At 39.0% G+C, this 21,452-nt stretch overlaps 1 protein-coding gene across 18 annotated transcripts in view; it reads left to right on the top strand.

The window, feature by feature from the left end:
• The window catches only part of kat6b (K(lysine) acetyltransferase 6B), a 50,147-nt gene extending 42,132 nt beyond the window's left edge, over positions 1-8,015 (top strand). For 9 of the 18 annotated variants that reach the window (XM_087279364.1, XM_087279370.1, XM_087279360.1 and 6 more), the window contains exons 12-17: positions 194-287; positions 1,275-1,506; positions 1,718-1,874; positions 2,812-3,084; positions 3,773-4,049; positions 4,149-8,015. In XM_087279364.1, the coding sequence (XP_087135490.1) occupies positions 194-287; positions 1,275-1,506; positions 1,718-1,874; positions 2,812-3,084; positions 3,773-4,049; positions 4,149-6,754 (3,639 nt within the window). In that variant the 3' untranslated portion in view covers positions 6,755-8,015. Of the gene's footprint in view, positions 1-193; positions 288-1,274; positions 1,507-1,717; positions 1,875-2,808; positions 3,085-3,772; positions 4,050-4,148 lie in introns of all 18 variants that reach the window. The other 9 variants (XM_087279358.1, XM_087279366.1, XM_087279355.1 and 6 more) reach the window with 1 other exon arrangement.
• The last annotated feature ends 13,437 nt before the right edge of the window (positions 8,016-21,452 follow it).

Genomic DNA, 21,452 nt, shown 5'->3' with positions numbered 1-21,452 from the left:
AACAATGGGTTACCTAGAGTGGGTTGCTAAAGATAGAATTGTATTGTACAGTGCTTGTTTTTGCATCTGAACATTTCTTATGTTTGAAGGGTTTTGTGTGGTTGGTTCAGTTCAGGACAACGGCAGGTGCAGTGAATTGCATGCGTTGGCAGTGCGCTGACACACTCTATCTTTCTCTTTTTCTCTCCCACAGGAAAAGCTTTGCCAGCAGAAGTACAATGTCTCCTGCATAATGATCATGCCTCAGTTCCAAAGGCAAGGATTTGGGAGGTTCCTCATTGATTTCAGTAAGTTATACATTAACTGCTTTGGAAGTCTTATGAGATATGAGTGTAAGATTGTTTGCACCGCGAACAAATGCCATTGTGGTTGGCATGGAGGGGAAAATTTTTATTTTTTTTTTTCCCCGACTAGACAGTCTTGATAAAAGGAAAAGAATTATGTATTATACTGATTTATCAAAAGCATTTACATGTGTTGATATAAAGTGAATATAGCGCATGATATAAATCAAGAGCATTTGCATATGTTGTGTTAATGCAAAATACTTGAATGCTCGCAGTATAATAGATCATCTGGTCACAAAATCAGCTCAACCTTTAAGCTTTTTATTTATTGATATTTAATAATAATTTATTGTTTGTTTGTGCAGCTGATGGTTGTCTTCATATGAAACTATTTTGGGCAGTCTTTTAATCTGGACCATTTCTTTTTATTTTGTTACAACGTGCCCATCTCATATACACTTTAATTATAAGGCTAAATCATTGATCAACTCCTTAGTAATTAGTGTTGGGATAGAGAGACATTATTATTAAATCATTTGTTTTGAGAAAATGTAGCGCCATAGCACAACCAGTATAATTCTTGGGGGAGCTTAATGTTATTATAAGTGTTAAAACCAGGCTTTGCGCTCCAAATACTCTTTTGTGATTTCTTTTTATCTTATATTTTTTTCAGTTTTATCTGTTAGCAAAATGTTATACTTTAATAATGATATCTTTAATGTAAGCATTGACGCACTTAAGCTGTCAGAATCATTCCATTCCTTACAAGTCACTGTTAGGCTTTGAAAATCTTGAATTTGTTCATATGTCAAATAATATTCAAATATTTTTCCTCCTAGACCTTGTGGAAACATTGTCATGTCTTCATAAATTGTGATTGAGTTGCTTCATGCTTTGTCATAGTGACAGTCAAACCCCATCTGTCAACAATGCTCATAAACAACATTGTCTCATCTCCTCTCGTTGTCTCTCTTCCTGTCTTTCCAGGTTACTTACTTTCCAGGCTAGAAGGCCAGGCTGGCTCCCCAGAGAAGCCTCTATCTGATCTGGGTCGTCTGTCCTACTTGGCTTATTGGAAAAGTGTCATACTGGAGTACCTGCACAACCACCCAGATAAGAGTGTCAGCATCAGGGGAATGAGCCGAGCCACGGGCATGTGTCCACATGACATCGCTACCACACTTCAGCAGCTCAACATGATTGATTTCCAGGATGGCAGGTGGGTTTGACTGTGGTGGTATCTGTCAATCTGACAATTTACTCACATACTCTCAGTGCACTGTATCATGTCTAAAGACATTTCTAGATTTCAGGGGGGAGGAAAAGCTCACTTAGGGTCATATTCGTATGGGCATTAATAATGAATTATGGTTTCTCAGATTTGATGCAGAAAATGTATTTTAAGTATGTTTCCTAATATTCTCATCTAGGTTCGTAATCATCCAAAGACATCAGCTAATTGAGGAGCACATGGATAGGCTGAGAGTAAAGCCACGGCTACATGAGGTCGATCCTGACTGTCTGAGCTGGACTCCAGCTTTAGTCTGCAGGAGCCCACCAGTGGACCTGAAAAGTGCTTTGGCACTGGTAGGTTAAAGTTTCTCTTCTTCATTTGATTGGGAACTAAAGATACCAGATTATTCCTTTTTTAAAAGGTAGTGAACTGATGATTTCTTGGTCATATTTTAGGTTATAAATGTATTATGGAGCCAGTACAAATAAAGACCACCCTACAATATTTGCCTATTTCTTATCTATCAGACCAACTCCAACCATGTTTATCTAAACATACAGTAAACATCTAGTTTGTTCACATATGCAAAGGCTTGATCAGTAATCTTATGCGTGACTTGAAGGCCAGTTTGACAATTATAGCTGACTCATATTAAATTACAATGTTCTACCTGCATTGTTACATTTACTGCAGGCTCAGTTGTAGCAGATTTTTACTGTTCCCTTTTGCCCTCCAACACAAAATAATCCTTTAATGCTGCACAATGCTAAAATCAAATATACTGTAATGGGTAAGACGATCAAAGACTATTCTGCTGACCGAGTCTAAGATCAGAGCTTGTGCTTTTAATTGAATCCTATTCAATAGACAGATCATGGAGATCACAATGTGCTCGGGTCGCTCATTCCTTCCTCGACTCTGCATTGTTAGCTTCAAGATGACGCTTGCATGAAAAGTGAGCTAAATTTATCCCATCATTTGCCTTTCAAGAGTTCAGGGTGAGTTCACAGAGATAGCTGAAAGCACTTCCAACTGTAACCCAGCTTCCTGAATGACCTAAATCAAAGCCCTGTATTATTAATGCCTCTGAATGTCCCATGAAATGTAATCTTCCACAGCCGCTTAAAAATAAATGTTGCTGAGATCAACGGCTAATCAAGAGACAATCTCTGCACTGCAGGGGTGCTATGAAGGGAAAAGTGGATAACTGAGATATTATTTGTCTGCTTTGCTTCAGACTATTTAAAACAACTTAGACAAGCCCATGTTTGTGTTTGTTTGAAATAGCAGGCAAGGGACCATCGTGCAGACTATACTGCTTCAACCAGGAATTTGGCTATGGGGATGGGCTACATTGGCACAAGACCTCCGCTAACCAAGTGCAAGAACTTCAGAAGAAGATACTCAGACCCATTGTTTGGAAACAGCACTGGGAAAGACTTCGAAGTGAGTGAAGAAAGCAGCAGTGATGATGATGATGACAACAACGACGATGATGATGACGATGAGGATGGAGAAGACAGCGCAGTTCAGTCCCAGTCTGGGCAGGGGCTTAAGCGAAGGGTAAAGAATTGCTGATTTTGTCCATTCCCTTATTCAGTTCTTTTAGTATTACTGTTGGTCAAATTTATATCCTTAAGCATTTGGGAAGCGTATTTCACTCGATGGAAACAATATTCCAAACTCTCCATCAGTCTGAAAATTCCATCAATCCTTAAGTCCATAATTAAGTAATATTGCTTTCATGATTTGTGTGGGAAATCTTACGTTTGTATCACCAAGTAATGCTGCAGGTTATTTGCATTGGGGTACTGCAATCCCAGAATGCCTGGGGGAGAGCATGTTGTGAGCAACTTGCGGTCAGCTTGATTCTGCACACTCTCATTTGGGGTTTTGGGCAGGCTAAGCTTTCCAAATGAATGGCCTGTGGTGCAGGCACTGTGGTCTAAATGATGGGCTTTTGCATTTAGATCATGAAGCAACCCATTCACAATGCAGCCACATTTCCCTATGTTTAGCATCACCCTTGACCGTATCTGTCTCCTCCAAACCCCTGCTTTTTGGATTAAAGGGAACCGGGGACAATTCAACAAAAAAGTGGCCAGCTCTTGCTATGACAGTTGTTAGGTCTAACAGTCTTTGACATCTTTCTGTGACTATTGCATTCTCAAGTACAAGTTATTCTCAAGCATACAAAATTCACTTCTCTGCTTAGCGAATATAAATAATTTTTATTTATTTATTTTTTTAGCGGGCACCAACTATGCGACGGAAGAGAGGAAGGAGAAGAACAAGAATTAACAGCAGTGTCACGACTGAAACCATCTTGGAAAGAACAGAGGTGCTAGATGAGCCATTTGAAAACTCTGACGTAGAAAGCCCTCTTCCAGAACATAGCAGGAGGTGCTGTAGTGAGGATGAGGAAGAGGAGAAGAGCCAGAGATCAGCTGTGTGTCGGCCTGGAAGACCAAGGACAAATGAAGAAGACAATCATTCAAATCAATCAAAAGAAGAAGAGAATGTTGAAGGTAAAGCTATAAGTTTTAACATTTGCTGCTGTTTTTTGTTTCGTACTTGAAAGATAAATATACGTTTAACCTTTGTTTGTTTGTTTTTTGCTGTTTTAGTGAAAAAGGACAATCCTCGACCTGCAAAACGGAAGAAAGGCTGGCCCAAAGGTGTCAAACGAGGCCCTCCTAAATGGAGACTGAAAGAGCGCAAAATGGGATTTAAGCTTAATCTCTACACACCTCCTGAGACACCAATGGTCACAGTGGAGCAGGAGCAAGATGACGAGCAGGATGCCAGTCCTGCGTCATTCTCAGGACCATGCCAGTCTTTCAGAGAGTCCAGGCCAGAGGACCCAGAGCTGGACACCTGCGTTTCAGTGCCCCCCAGTCCCGAGCCACCAAAGTCTCACAAAGTAAACGAGGATGAGTCAACAGACAAGTCTGACACTGTGGAAAATTCCCCCTCTGCCGATGATACCAATGAGACAACACCAGGTCCAATAGATGATCCCGAGCAGTCAACTCAAAATGCAGAGGAGCTTGAGGACCTTAAGCCAGAGGGGGAAACAGAAGGCAGACCTGTCAAAGGCTCTGGTGAAGGAGACGAGGAAGAGGATGAGGATGAAGAGCCTGAACCTTCTCATCTAGATGATCATGATGCAGATGATGAAGATGATAGTCATGAGCAGAGAATGGAGGATCCAGTGCCACTACCAGAAAGAGACCTTACTGAAGACACAGAGCCGAGTCCTAGTAATAACAACAATAAACAACCTGAAGAGCAGCCGAGCCCTGGAGAACCACCGTCTCACTGCTCAGAGGAGCTTGCATCAGAAAGTGCTCTTGTGAACTTGGGCATGCAGGATGGTGACACTGTGGACTCAGATCACACTCCAGACTCAGAAACAGAGGAGGAAGATAATCTTGAAAAGCCTGAAGAAAAGCAAATGGGCCCGTTGACCCCGGCAATAAAAGAGGACCATAACATTTGCCCTGAGCTTGACATGGAGACGGCTCAAGCCGTGCAGTCTCTTACTCAAGAGTCTGAGCAGGAGAGGCACTTTCAGGACTGTGCGGAGACTCAGGAAGCCTGCCACAGCCTACAGCGCTATGTTCACGTCGAGCAGAGCCCTCAGATGACTCCTGTGGATGATTGCCAACAGTCAGATCACAGCAGCCCCCTGTCTTCTGTCCACTCTCACCCGAGTCAATCTGTAAGATCAGTTAACAGTCCAGCCGTGTCTATTTTAGAAAGTGGTTACACACAAATCAGCCCCGATCAGGGCACCGTTTCAGTGCACTCACTTCATAACAACATGGAAACCAGTCCAATTATGGATGTGCCCTCAGTGTCGGACCACTCTCAGCAGGTGGTGGATAGTGGCTTCAGTGACCTGGGTAGCATTGAGAGCACCACTGAGAATTACGAGAATCCCAGCAGTTATGATTCCACACTGGGTAACAGCATTTGTGGCACAGGAGCAGGAGCGGGCGCCTCCTCCCAGAGCAGCTGTTCCTATGGCAACCTCTCCTCCGGTGGCAGCCACAGTCAGAGCAGCTGTGCTGTGTCCCAGCAGATGGCCGGTCCTGTGGTGAACAATACTGGCGCTTGCAGCATGCTCCAGCAAACCAGCATGAGCTCCCCTCAGGGATGCAGTGTGAAGTCTCCGCAAGGCTGTGTGCCCGAGAGGCAGCCTAGCCATTCACATGGACATGGGCATGGTCACGGGCATGGGCATAGCCACAGTCACCACCACAGCCATCACCAGCACCATCCGCATCATCAACATCACCAACACCCGCAACACCAGTACCAGCAGCCCCTGTCGCACTGCTCCATGCCGGCCAGCTTTCCTCCTCCACCCATGCAGCTGCCCGATATCCCCGAATCCAACAATCCTTCCACCAACCTGGGTCTGTATGACCGAATGGGCCAGGGTGAGTATGGAACTGGACACTATGGTCATCTACATAAGCTACAGCAGCTCACCAACACCATCATGGACCACTCCTTGCCCTTCAGCCATTCTGCCTCACACTCCATCCCATCCTATGCAAACAACAACGGCTCATTGTCAACGCAGCTTGGTCCTCATAATCCCACGCTGGTGTCGCTGTCACAGCCCGGTGGAGGTCCTCAGTCGCAATCTACTGTGACCCCTCCGCCCAACATGACTCCACCACCCATGATGCTGCAGCGCAACATGGCTACACCAAACATGAACCTCGCCCCCTCGCAGAGACTTCAAACACAAATGCCCCCCAAGAATCACCATCACCACCCCGTGTCCATCCGCTCCAAATCAGCCCCTCTGCCGCCCCACCACCAGCAGCAGATGTATGGTAGGGGTCCTCAGTCCGTAGCCATGCAGGCTCCTGGCAGGACACTGGCAATGCCGACGCGGATGAACATGGGGGTGAACCTCATGCCTGCTCCGGCTTACAACGTCAACTCCATGAACGTGAACGTCAATATGGCGATGAACACCTACAGAGTGACACAGCCCATGATGAACGGGGGCTACCATGGCAATCCTACCTATATGAATCAATCTCCACAGTACTCTATGCAGATGGGCATGATGGGTACCCAGCCTTACCCGCAGCAGCCCATGCAGGCCCCTCCTCATGGCAATATGATGTACAGCCCAGCAGGTCATCATAGTTATGTGAACACTGGCATGTCCAAACAACCCCTAAACGGGCCTTATATGAGACGATAATCAACGACCTGAACCTGAAGGGTCATAATGTTGCAAAGTCAGCTAGTTGACTTGAGGTATTTAGTTTGTTCTTATGTTCATGGTTAATGTTCGCTTTTATGGATCTTTCTGAAAGAACCAGCACTTGGTAAGAATGCAAAAAACGTTTTGTTTATTGGCTAAATTTTAGCTTTTTCCCCTGTTTATGGGAAGCCTTACAGCATAAGATTTAAAAATGTAACATTTGTGTAAGCGTAAATCTCCCCAGACGGAGGTTGATTATTTTTTTGTTTTGAGTTGGAACCTGCATTATGGAACCTTTAAATGTGCCTGCATTGTATGTTTTTGGACAAAAGAGCCTTTTCAATGTACCTTTAACAATCGCAAGGTTATATATGTAAGTCTGTACTCATGCCTTCATATTATTTAAATTATTGTAAATCGACTTTTATATTTTTTTAAATGTAAGGTTATACTTAGCATGCTATAACGTCTTTGTTAGTGACAGTGCATCAAAGTAGTACTGTACAGTGTTGTGCTTAATAGCAAGCGATTTTATATTAAATGTATGGCCTTGTTTAGGTTTCCCTCATATGGAAGGAAAAATTAAACTCTATTTTTGTTGATTCTAATACTGTAAAGATTTGAAAACATCGTCATGTTCGGCTTGGAAGGTTCTATTGCTAATTGTGTATAATTTGTTACTTTATAACAAGTTTCTTTACCTGAGGCAGCTTTCTGTTTTTATACAATTTAAAGCAATTTCTGTCATAATAGCAAAGAACAGTCAACGTCAGTATTTGTACATGTAGAATTTAAATCATGGGGGAAGGGTACAGACGCAAAACATTTCAAATGGGGCAGAGTTGCAAAATGACGATGATGATGATGATTATTATTATTATTATGAGTGTCAATTTACTCCAAAGTCGGTCTTTTATGAAATGCCTTTAAAACTTACATTTTCATTCCATCTGTAGATTTTTTTTATCTTTATAAAACATCTGATTTATATTTTACTGAAATGTAGAGCAGTAGCCTTGTTGATAGACAAAACAGATGGCATGTAAAAAGGTAAATTGTATCGGTGTCTGTTTGTATAGCTTATTTTGTAGCCTTTGTACCTGTACAGAATGGCAGTTTGACGTAAGAGGGATATCCTGACTGTACTAATTAACAGAGCAACAGTCCTGTATTTATGAGTTACCTTTTTAGTCGGTCACTTAAATGCTGTACATTTTAGCAGAAAATAAATTATGATGAGCCACTGACAGACTTAAAAGTGCCTATGGTCTTTTCATCTCATGCTCATCGTGACTTGCCTCTTTATTCAAATGATCCTGAAAGTAATCTTGTAGGTTGATAAGGGAGACAAATGATTTGGTATACAATGTATACTAAATTAAATTGTGTACAATATTTTTTGCAAATAACATTAGAGAAATTAACTAATAATGACTGTAAATATTACAAATTTATGCCACAATAATTACCTCCTTTGATGGTAATCCTGCAGTACAAATCTTACAGTAATTGAATATCACAGAATCAAAGTATAGTTGATTAAAATGCAATTTCTTTAGGAACTGATGTGACATTCTTTTGATCAGAATCAAGCCAAAATGTTTGTAAGTGTTGTCTTACTTCCATTGGTTTGTGTCAATTATGTAATTGGATGTGACTTTCTAGCTTATTATAGTTAACGAAAATGAACAAAAAACAAAAACTAACATTTAAAAACATTATCGTTGACTGTGATAAAAATTAAAACAGTTTTTTTTTTTTTTTAAACAAGAACTAACCCTCCTGAAAAAAAAACTGCTTCATTTTTTTATTTGGCTGATTTTAGCTGGTCGACCAGCCTGGTTTTAGAGGGGTTTTGGACATTTCCAACCTGGTCTTAGCTTGTCAGACTGGAAAATGACCAGCTAAAACTATCTTAACCAGCCTAGCCAAGCTGGGAGCCCAGCCAAAACCAGCTATGTCCAGCTTAAACCAGGCCAGTCAACTTGGTTTTAGCTGGTCATTTTCCATTCCAGCCTGGAATGGCCAAACCCCTTCTAAAAGCAGTCTGGTCCACCAGCTAATACCAGCCAACTTAGGCTGGTTTAAGCTGGATTGTTCAGCAGGGGACTGAAACTGTATTGTGTACATTCAAAACTGTATTGTGTACATTCAAAACTAACAGAAACTAACTAAAATTATAGGAAAAACCTACTTTGTTTTCATCTTTGTAAATGTATTTAATGCACAAACCTACTGTAGGTGTTTGACCTGTATACGGCACCTCAGAGTCTGCCCGAGAAATCCTGCTGTCATTGCCCAGATCAAGCCGGTCCTCCTCCAGTCAGTCCTCGCTGTTGCTTCCGCGACAAAAACAACGAGTGGACATGACAGCAGCACGGTGACAGCATTAAAGATGACTCGAGCAGAGACTTATTGACATTTGTGACCAATAATGGGTTTCATTTCCATATTAGTGATTGCCAACGAATCGTTCTTTTTGATCGGATCTTCTCTAAGTGAACTGGTTAAACTAGTTCACCAAATCGAACTGAATTATTTGAAATGATTCGCGTCTTCAGTAAGCACTTGTCTACAAACTTAATAATTAACATGCCCGATACCCTCCTCTGACTCTAAATAAACCAATTCCCGACTTGTTCAGTTAAACAGTGCACTGAGATCTGATTTGAGAAGCGGTGAGCTGATAATACTGCGCATGCGGGACTCAGTGAACCGAACACAAACAGTACATAACAGCCTGCTGCTGTGACTGAACTAAACTTGAACAATAGCAGCGTGGGTAAACCAAGGCCTAAAATCAGAGGATCTGGCAAAATGTAAGTAATTCATAACAGAAAATCGTAATTTAATTAAGTGAATCATGCTACAGTTGTGTTGCAAAACTTAATTATAAGAAACTTTTCAGATCATGGTATCGTTTTAACTGACTGAAATTATGATTGCTGAATACATATTTGAGTCAAAACATGGGATGGGAGGATTGTCACAAAGAACCAGTTTGCAAAAATGATCTGAACTTCACGTCACTACCTTTTATCAAACCTCAAAAGCAGCCTTGCACACACATTATTGTAAGATATTAGGCCTGCTATCTTGGGCTGTTGTATTTGAAGTTGAGGATGGGTAGATGGTAGTGTTCATGAGGCATCTGAATACGTTTCAAAACCTGTATCTTTGGTAGAGTTTTTATTATGCAATATTTATTTTGATGATTTTGAAAAATGTGCTTATTTATAAACAAAAAATCTAAAACTAACACTGAAACTAAAAAAACTGAACTAAAACTAAACAATTTCAAAATATAAAAAATGGTAAAGTAAAACTCATTAAACTTAGTGAATTTGAAATCAAAAAGTTAAATAACTAAAGAAAAATCTATTATAATCTTGGTAAATTATCCGGCTCTGCCTTCCTTAAAATAGAAAGAAGGTTTTAATTTTGAGATTCTTAGCTTCGTTTTACCCCTGAAAGAGGAACAAACAAGAACTTCACTATGAGTACAGTATATCATGGCCTTAACTGACCTTAAGCCAAATGACCTAAGCTAAAGAGATGGACCTTTTGTTTACAGCATCAGAACACATGAATGCATCCCAGTCACTGATATTATTGCTGACTTCACAGGTCAGCACTAATAATCCTACAAGAGAGCGCTGTTGTCTCCTGAGAAAAGCTGCGTCAGGAACACTCACCTCCATCAGTTTGCCTTTTTGGGCTTCTCATTTGAATTCTACAGGGCTCACTTGATTGAGTCCTTGAGTGCCTGTTACTTCCCTCTTATCTAAAGAGATTTAACATGCCCTGTCTCTCTCTTTACTTACTTGCTGCTTTGCTGAGTGCATGGTCAATAAATTGAGCTTCAGGGTAGAGAAACTCCGAGGTTTAAAGTGGCTAAGTCTTTTGCCTCCACTCCATAGTAATCAATGTTCAAGCCTCGGTAGCATTAGCAACATTATTCAATTTCTCCTCTGCCTCGTTGAGAAGAGTTTGCTTCTTATTTCTCAAGTTGGTGGCAATCTGCAGTGTAATATTGGAGCGAATGCTTGAAGCTCACTATTAATCCCATTTAAACCTTTTGCATGGTAATCCATTCAATCATATATCTGTTATTTTTAAGGCCGAGCCAACATTTGCTAAACAAATTAACCAGATCTAATGGTAGAACTTACCAAGTGTCACAAACAGCGCAGTGTGCTGAGCTAAACATGCTTAATGTAGACTTTAAAGGGCATCTATGTGGAAAATCATCTTTTGTAAGCTGTTCGGACAGAACTCTGCAGGTATTTTGTCCACAGACATATTGGAGTGATAGAAACAAAATAAGTCTCTCTTTTTTTCCCTTTTTTCTTTAAGTTAAAATAGGATCTGAATCCCTCTCATTTTGAGGCCGACCGTATAATTATGTGCGTATAATCATGTCAACACAGGATGTGCGCAAAGTAACTTGGGTTAAAAGATCTGTTCAGCGCTCTGTGATCATCAATCATTATCAAATGTGATCAAGAGTGAGTTTTACAAGTTTAAAATGTTTTTAAATCAGTGCATGTTTGTAATGAATTACAGCGATTTTACCATCTTCATCATCACAGCCGCATGTCAGTGCAATTATAAAAGAAGACGCTTTAATCCCGGTTTGTGGATGTTAAATCAGATTAATTTTGTACATTAACATAACGGATATCCATCCAGCAGTGCATATTAATGTGTATCCTATCCTGTCACATTTGCCGTGCAAAAACAGTGCAAAGTTAAAGGCACTTGCTGCATGTGCGTGAACTTTGTAACGACATTGTGTGTGACTCATTGTTGCAGAAAGGCTTGAATTAAGTCCACAACAAATACATCAAATAATCATTGGGAAAGTTCTTACTATAGTATTTCTCAAAAACGTTACGTTAAATCTGCACACTCTGACAGGCACATGGGAATGGTGGGCGGGTAGAACTAGCATTAAAGTCACAGGCAACAACAACAGCTACAATGTTGTTCAGAGCAGAAAATTCCAATATTCTGAAAGCTATAGTAAATTATCTGATGGGTGTTTTGAGCTGAAACTTTGAAGACATATTCTGGAGACGCAAAATACATATTAAATCTTTAAAAAGGAGTAAAATAGGCGCCCTGTAAATATGCAATCTTTTGTTTCACCCATGTGATTTAGAGTTAGATTAGATCACCCAAAAATTACAATGTAGTTATTTATTAATCACCCTAGTATTGTTCCAACCCCCTGAGACTCGGACACAAATTAAGATATTTTAGATGAAATCCTGGAGCTCTAGATCCTCCATTGACAGCAACTATCATGACAATCATTAACCAAGTTTCTGTGTTGTTTGAGCTTCATTTGATTACAGTTTAACCACTGGAGTCACATCACAGGTTTTGACAATGTATTTGGTTTTACATGCATTACATGGGACTTTGATCTCTGCTTTGGCAACTTTTGATATGAAAAAAGTTTAACAGTTTTCTTATTTATCATTTTTTTACTCATTTAAAACAATATAGGAGAAAGAAATCTGTGAAGTAACAAAGTTTCTTATAGCTTATTTTCAGGTATTTCTATTGCATTTTATTGTGACCAACCCAGGCGATGCGGTGACACAGTAGGTGCAAGAAGGTTGCTGGTTCGAGCCTCGACTGGGTCAGTTGGCATTTCTGTGTGGAGTTTTCATATTCTTCCTGCGTTCGCGTGGGTTTCAGTTTCCCCCACAGTCTAAAGACATGGCATAGGTGAATTGGATAGGCTAAATTGTCTGTAGTGTATGAGTGTGAATTATTGTGTAGGGATGTTTCCCAGAGAAGGGTTGCAGCTGGAAGGGCATCCACTGTGTAAAACAAATGCTGGATAAGTTGGTGGTTCATTCCGCTGTGGCGACCCCTGATTGATAAAGGGATTAAGCTGGAAAAAAAATTAATGACCAACCCATACAATATACTATTTCAAACTACAAAAAAAGTCAATTAAAGTCAACATTTTAACATTATTAAATAGGAGATTAAATTCCAGGAACAACATCCTTAAATCAGGAGTTCCCAAACTTTTAAGCCCGCGACCCTTAAAAAAATAATGTCAGTAACTCGCGACTCCCAAATTTCTGCGATGTGTTTATTCATTCATTCATTCATTTTCTTGTCGGCTTAGTCGCTTTATGAATCTGGAGTCGCCACAACGGATTGAACCACCAACTTATCCAGCAAGTTTTTATGCAGCGGATGCCCTTTCAGCTGCAACCCATCTCTAGGAAACATCCACACACACATTCACACACACACTCATACAATACGGACAATTTGGCCTACCCAATTCACCTGCACCACATGTCTTTGGACTGTGTGGGAAACTGGAGCACCTGGAGGGAACCCACACGAATTCAGGGAGAACATGCAAACTCCACACAGAAACGGCAACTGAGCCAAGGCTCGAACCAGCGACCTTCTTGCTGTGAGGCGACAGCACTACCTACTGCGCCACTGAATCGCCCGGATGTGGTTATAAATATACAAAAGTTGCGCACACGACAATAAGCCTATATACGCATGAGCATATTGACAACACGAAAAACGCAACAGTCTAACAACCTTATCGTTTTTCTAGTCATTTATTAATTGGTTTCATTTATTATTAACCTCAGCTAAAAAGACTGGTGGACACAATGTTTTCAGCACAAGTCTACTCTTGGTTTAATTTTGGAGACAGTCAATCAGAAATCATTCTCAATGTTCAGTTGTGGACTGTATTTGTTTTTAATGTATTTGATTGCCATAAAGGTGTCAGAAAGTTTAACCTGCAGCTATAAAAATCAATCTGCTGCAGCTGATGCTATTGCAATCCTATGAAAACAAATAATATATCTTTTGACTTTTCATTTGCATGTTGTTGTTTTTTTACTAATAAAAATACTATTTTTTTTCTTCAGTGGGTTATGGTTAAAATATGGTAATTCTAATAGTATAAAAACATTTATTTGACGTTTGGAAATCACCATGCCACCCCCTGTCATTGTCCCGTAAACCCCCAAGGGGTCCCGACCCCCACTTTGGGAACCACTGCTTTAAATTACAAAATACAAGTCACATACTTCTAGTGTATTTCCACTCCAACTAACTTTGTTGAAAATTGTAGTTCAATAAAGTACATTTTTATAGTTTCGAGCTACTAAAAAATATCAATAAGTCTGTTTAATTTTTAACATTAAAGTTTGTTGCAGCAGAAATCGAGGTCACATGAAGGAAAACAGCCATGAAACCTAAGCTGTGAATTAAGTTTTATTTTGTACGTGTGCGTACACGTGATGGTATATTTATCACCTGAGAACTTGTGAAGAGCTTATAAATGTGTAAAGGAGTCAGCATCAGGAATTCATCCTCTACACACATTTCCGATGCTTGTATTGAAGTGTAACAGGCAACATTATTATTATGACAAGACAATTCAGGTATGTTTCAGCATTCAGTCCTACTCGTGGTCACATCACGTGCTGTTTTTGGTTTGTTTGATCAGTTGATCATTGAAATTGTCGAAGTGCACAGAGTTTGTTTGGAAGTGAATCATCCTTTCAATAGTTTCATTCCGCTTGTTAGCTGCACACCAGGGTTTTTGATAGCAGTGTTCACACTTATTCAAATGAACCACACTAACACGGCAATCACACCAACATTTGTTCTAATCAAACCAAGTGTGAGCACACCCGAAGAGTTCTTTGGATGACATCTTTTTCCATACCCATTGTTGAACATATGAATCTTATTACACCTCTGAGAGGAAGGAACAGGGAACATCATGTAGCAATTGTCTTGCTTTAATGGGTCAGGCTTGTAATTACATGTTAACGTGTTTTAACGCAGCTAATAGGGACCAGTAATAGCTGTTTTCTGATCTGCAGGCTCTGTTGGTTCACTTGACTAATTGTTTATTAATAAGGCCTGTGGTGGCCATTTTGTTAAACTGTTGCCACAGTTATCCGTGTTATGAGAGCTGAAATACTCTGATGTCAAAATTTAAAAGAAGATCTTGCACATGAAGAGTTTGCATGCAAAAATCTCTAAGTGCCATCTGAAATTTTCTTCTAAAATTTGCATTATTCACAGGCTCCTTTGTCTTGATTCAGTAATTTCAATGTAATTTATGGCAAAGAATAGGTCATTTTTATTGATTTAATTTCAAATTTCTGTTAGTAGGTTTTTATATGGAATATCAACCATAACAGTCATTTTAAAATTATCTTTCCATGTTAATGTTAACACTACCCCAAATGAACACTTCCCTCCCTCAACAGCCTCTAACTTCTCATTGAGGAAAAAAAGGTAATAAAATAAGTATAATAATAATAAACGGTAAATAAATAAAAACTGCAAATAAATAATACATATGTATTCATATATTATTGCTTAGCTTAAGAATCAAGAGAGTTTGGCTGCAGATAATCTTAAAAGGGGCACCACAACTTGTCAAATGGCTTTAAAGAACCAGTAGTCTAATTTTTTCCAATTAATACAAGTAAACCAGGGGTGGCCAAACTCGGTCCCAGAGGGCCGGTGTCCTACAGATTTTAGCTCCAACTTGTTTCAACACACCTGCAAGGATGTTTCTAGAATGGCTAGGAAGAGCTTGATTAGCTAGTCGTGTCTGATTGGGGTTGGAACTAAACTTTGCAGGACACCGGCCCTCCCGGATCGAGTCTGGACATGTCAGAAGTAAACACTTTTATCCACTTCTTTTATGAGATGTTTCGCTATTAAAGTAGTAAACACTAAAGCCTTTCGGACCATTACTGAAAGGGTAGCGTCTACTGCCAGCCCAAAAATGGCCAGAAAAGGGTTCGTATCCAGATCTATGTTGAATGCATCTTTCCGAGTTTTCAATATTATAGTCCAATAATCAAATAATTTAGAGCATTCCCACAACATGTGGACGAGATCTGCTGGTGACTGTTTGCAACTATTACATGCATCACTGACAGAGGGGTATATTTTAGTAAGTCTAGCTTTAGTGCAGTAAACCCTATGTAGAATCTTACATTGTATAAGCCCATGTCTTGCACATATAGAAGAGGTATGTGTGAGCTCAAGAATATGTTCATCAGATTACTCAAAACAAAGTTCTCTTCCCAAGCGCCTCTGGCTTGATTTGCAGGGCTTGGATTAATGTTGTGGTTCAGGTTATAAATGGTAGAAATGCAATGTTTTGAGTGTGGTTCAAGCTTTAACAAGTCATCTAGTGGAGATTGAGGAGGTCGATTTGGAAAATGAGGGAATAGTTTTTGCACAAAGTGCCTGACTTGAACAAAACGAAATAAGTGTGAATTGGATTTTATTATTATTATTTTTTTTAACATGAAAGAACCTAACATAAACATAAGTGTCATATACTGTATAGTCTGGTTTGTTGAAACTTTGCTTACTCATGTTAGAGCCTAATCTGAACACTTCATGTATTCCCTGAGGTCAGAACAATTGCTCCTATCTCTTAACACAGAAAATTGGATTTCCAGAATATCCTATTATAATTGTATGTGTAAACATGAAAAAACATTTGTCGTCCTAATGGTGTGGTACTTGCCTCCAATATTAACAGCCTGGGGTGCTCCGTTTGTACAGAGCAGACGCGGCATGTTTGCTTGGCCCAGAATAGACTGCACATTTGAAATGATATTTTTAGGCTATTGATCTATGAGTTCTGACCTTAGTAACATGCAGCGCTGGAGCTGATGAGGGGAGTGGCGCATTTGAGTGCCCCCCAACCCCCCGCCCCCCTGCTGTAAGCGCCAGGTATTCAGTCCAGCTGCCTAACTTACTGTCGCCTAGTTGTCAATGTTTGTGATTAAATCAGTGAGCAGTTAAAAGTATAGTGCACCCAAAATATTCAATTGTCAATAATTACCCTCATGTCGTTCCAAACCCAGGGGGCTTCATTCATCTTTGATACACATATTACGATATTTTGGATGAAATGTGGCAGCTCTGCCCTGACACTTTATAGACAACAATCGTCCAGACTTAATAAAAGTTAAAAAAGGTACCAAAAAGCATTATCTAAATGTCTTCAATGCTTCTGCCTCATTATTAATGTGAGCACAAAAAAACAACGACTTTATTCAGCATTTTTCTTCTCCTCAGTGTCAGTATATTATGTACACTGTAAATAACGAGCACTGTGCACTGATATACAGTTGAAGTGAGAATTAGCCCCCTTTGAATTTTTTTCCTTCTCTAAAATTTTCCCAAATTATGTTTAACAGAGCAAGGAAATTTTCACAGTATGTCTGATAATATTTTTTCTTCTGGAGAAAGTCTTATTTGTTTTATTTTGGCTAGAATAAAAGCAGTTTTTAATTTTTAAAAAGCCATTTTAAGGTCAAAATTATTAGCCCCTTTAAGCTATATTTTTATCATAGTCTACAGAAAAACACATTGTTATACAATGACTTGCCTAATTACCCTAACCTGCCTAGTTAACCTAATTAACCTAGTTAAGCCTTTAAATGTCACTTAAAGCTGTATAAGTGTTTTGAAAAAATATCTAGTTAAATTATATGCACTGTCATCATGGCAAAGGAAAAATAAATCCGTTATTAGAAATGAGTTAGTAAAACTATTACATTTAGAAATGCATTGAAAAAAAATCTTCTCTCCATACAACAGGAATTGGGGAAAAAATAAACAGGGGGACTAATAATTCTGACTTCAACTGTATATGACGAATGCCCGCACGTGTGTAACTTCCTCTCCTTGAAACAGCACAGTGACTGAGCACTACACGCATAAAGAGCAACTGCATATGCTATTCACCAATATCATGTCAATAGGTGAGGTTACTAAAATGACACTGCTATTATAGTTTAAGTATTTGTGAGACAGTCATTTTAAATAATGGAGTTCATCCAGGTAAAGGCATAATTCAATTAGAACAGTGTTTCTCAACCACGCTCTTGGAGGACCACAAGCTCATTATCCATGTCTTCTTAACCAAACACACCTGATTCATATCATCAGCTCATTAGTAGTGACTGATAGGTGTAACAGACAAAGGAAACATCCAAAACATGTAGTGTTGGGGGTCCTCCAGAAATGTGGTTGAGAAACACTGAATTAGAGAATTGCAAAATATTCAAAAATATTCAACATCCAAAGATATTTTTAGCTTCGTCCACTCATAAAGCAATGCAAATTATGTGCAGATTTTTGGTGCATATTTTAAATCTTAAATATGTTACTATGCAAACAACAACTTTAAATGATTTAAATATTTATTGAAATGTTTTAGTTCCTATGGACATTGGGCCATTCACAATCCCTCATGAAATTGCAGTCCTTCCCTCCATGAATATAAGTGAACTTTTGTTTGTTTTTCATGAACGTTTATGGCTTCAAATCAATGTTGATTCAACTCAGCTGGTTGATTTGGTTCATGGTTTGTTTAAATGAAGATGTTTTAAAAGTCCTTTCAAATTAACTGTCATTTAGCTATAAACAGTTAGCTTGTGATTCTCCGATGTTTCATTTATTACTCATTCAGAATGCATTATGGGACCTTAATCTCTGCTTGGCAGCTTTATTGATATTTTTATTGGTTTTATTGGCATTTTATTAGTCTGGCAACCTTACATGTGGCAATGTTATGTTTATGGTTAGCTTTAGAGTTAGAACCAGGTTACCACAATTATCATAATAATCCTACACTCTTAAAAGTGATTAGTTGACTTAAAAAATTAGGTAAACCTGATGTCTTAAAATTGAATAAATGAACTACGTGCATATTTATAAAAAAATAAGTCAATTTAAGTTCCAAGTTACAGCAAGTATACTCACTTTTTTGAAGTAACTGATCTGGGAGAGCAGGGCACAAAGTAACACTTTTTTGGTTGTGGCCAAATAATGAACAAAGAAATGTGGTTAGACATATCATATTTCTTACCAACAACACACAAGCCTGATTGCCAGATGGTTTCTGTGCAATATTGCCAAACATGCCAGGAGTAAAAATGTTTCTATTTACCCGACCTGTGGGGCAAGTTGTAACAGACAAAGGGTTAGTTGTAACACATGCATATTAAGGCAGATTTCACACAACTCATTTAAATTCAGTTTACTTTAAATAGTTTATTTCCTCAGTACTTAAATTTTGTTTTTTTCTATATAGCACAGCATGTTTATTTATTTATCTATTGAATAAACACATTTGGATGTATTTGCATTATTATCCATTATTATACCATGCATTTATTTCCATTGTTAGCAGAAAAAAATATATTAAAATATTTTTACTTCTATATCATTTTTTATTAAAAAAGTTCCCAACATTACACTCAACTTTTTAATTATTTTGTTTGTATAATTGGTGTCCAACAGTGTGTAGCTTGTTTGTAACACCTTGTTACAACTACCCCGCTGTGTCGTGTTTTTCTCAAAATTGGCTAGCAGTCACTGTGTTTTTTATATCTTTCAAAATGATTCCAGCTTTTAGCCCATAAGACGGTAATCCCAACAAAAGAAGGTTTTACTGGTTTAAAGTAAAAAGCTAAATTGCCCCTAGTGTTTGAGTGTGAATGAGTGTGTGTTTCTATGGAGTCAATTTAGGGCCATATATATTTGCAAAATAAAATAAAAGTTTTGCAAACAAAAAAAAAGTATTGAGCAAAAATAAATTAATAATTGCAAATGTCCAAAAGCTTGAAATACAAATGAATTTTGTATTTATTAATAATAAACCAATATTTTCTAAGAAACATTAGAAACTGAAAAGGGAAAATTAAGTTTTGAGAAAATAAAAAACAAATTTGCAAACAAAAAAATGCAAAGAAAAAAAATCATGCAGTGAAAAAACAACTAAACTCTTTAAAAAATGTTTTATAGCATTGCCTTTATAGAGCCTGTACAGCCAACTGCAATGCTCATTTTGATTTGATTTTAGTAACCTACTACCAGACCTACTGAGCTGTAAGACCATCTCGGTTCTACTGTGTCTACGGGTGATGACGGCGCTTAAATGGAGACAGGTCCAGGCCTGCCGTAAACGCCCAAGTTCCCTTGACTCCGCCTCCTTTTCAAATTAGGGCCACAAAGTGAAACTGACTGGGCGGGTTTTGTAAAGGCAATGCTATAAAAAATGTTTCGCAAATATATATAGTTTTTTTTTTTTATTGCAAATATTTTAGTTTTTCTTTGCTCTGCTTGATTTTGCTGCAGTTCTTTTTTTTTTTTTTTTTTTTTGCAAATTTAATTTTTCTCAAAATTTCTTAAATTTCCCTTTGCAGTTTTTCATTTTTGATAGCAAAATTTAGTTTTATTTCTCAAAATGTTATTTTCGCGTTGCGATTTTTGGACATTTCATTCATTCATTTTCTTGTCGGCTTAGGAATGAACCGCCAACTTATCCAGCACATTTTTACACAGCGAATGCCCTTCAAGCCGCAACCCATCTCTGGGAAACATCCACACACACACTCATACACTATACAGACAATTTAGCCTACCCAATTCACCTGTACCGCATGTCTTTGGACTGTGGGGGAAACCGGAGGACCCAGAGGAAACCCATGCAAACGCAGGGAGAACATGCAAACTCCACACAGAAACCCCAACTGAGCCGAGGATCGAACCCACGACCCAGCGACTTTCTTGCTGTGAGGCGACAGCACTACCTACTGCACCACTGCTTCGCCTTTTGGACATTTTTATTTTTTGTTTGCAAAACTTTCTTTTATTTTGCATGAATACATGGCCCTAGATTGACTCCATAAGACTCCCAGTGATGGGTTGCAACTAGAAGGGCATCCGCTTCCTAAAACATATGCTGGATAAGTTGGCAGTTCAGTAGCATTCTGCTGTGGCGACCCCTGATTAATAAAGAGACTAAGCCCAAAGGAAAATGAATGAATGAATGAATGAAAGTTGTCTGCCGACACTGTGGTGAAAACCTTAAGCATGCCATGGTTAACCCTGAGCAAATACCTTAAAACTCCGTGTTACATTTTACCCTGTGTTACTTTGTGCCCTGCACTCCCCTACTCTAACATAAATGGATACTAAATTTAGCAACGCAACATGAATTCAAGAATTACACTGTACATAAACCTTTCATTATGATTATGCAATAAAGATATATTATATTTCATATATCTTTATATTTTTCTTTAGCTATTGCTGCAAATAGGCAAATCACAAAATTAAATTTGCTGTGTGCACCAGCCTCTACAGAAGTTAACCCTAATATAATATATTCCAATTTCTCCACACACACACACACACACAAAGAATTCATTGCTGTCAGTGTGAAAGCTTGTTTGTGTATCTCTGCCCAGCATGTTAGCTTTTTAAAAACTGCTCAAAATCTACATGGGAAAATTTGGTCCGCAAGACACCCCTCAAACGCACCCCATAGCCCCGAGAAATGAGATCTCGCCTCATTATGCAAATACGAGAATCCAGCGAGCGCAACAAAAAAAAAAAGTCATGTTCACATCACGGATGGTGCTTGTGTTGTCATGTTTGTGGTTGGTGACAGATACAAGGGAGGAAGATGGCAGCTTCAGTCAAAGGCCAGTGAATCTGACTTTTGTCCCAGAGGAGACGGTACAGCCTGGGCCCAATTCCACCAGCCAATTATTCCCTCCTTACACTGCCTGCTGCGAGCCCTCCTACAGGCAGCTGTCCTTCCTGGCGCCCAGTGACTAAATTTGACAAAAAT

This window comes from Danio rerio, chromosome 13, assembly GCF_052040795.2.
Source record: "Danio rerio strain M-AB ecotype USA chromosome 13, GRCz13ab, whole genome shotgun sequence".
Lineage (NCBI taxonomy): Eukaryota > Metazoa > Chordata > Actinopteri > Cypriniformes > Danionidae > Danio > Danio rerio.
The sequence above is the reverse complement of the archived record's forward strand: the minus strand, read 5'-3'. Positions and strand labels throughout refer to the sequence as shown.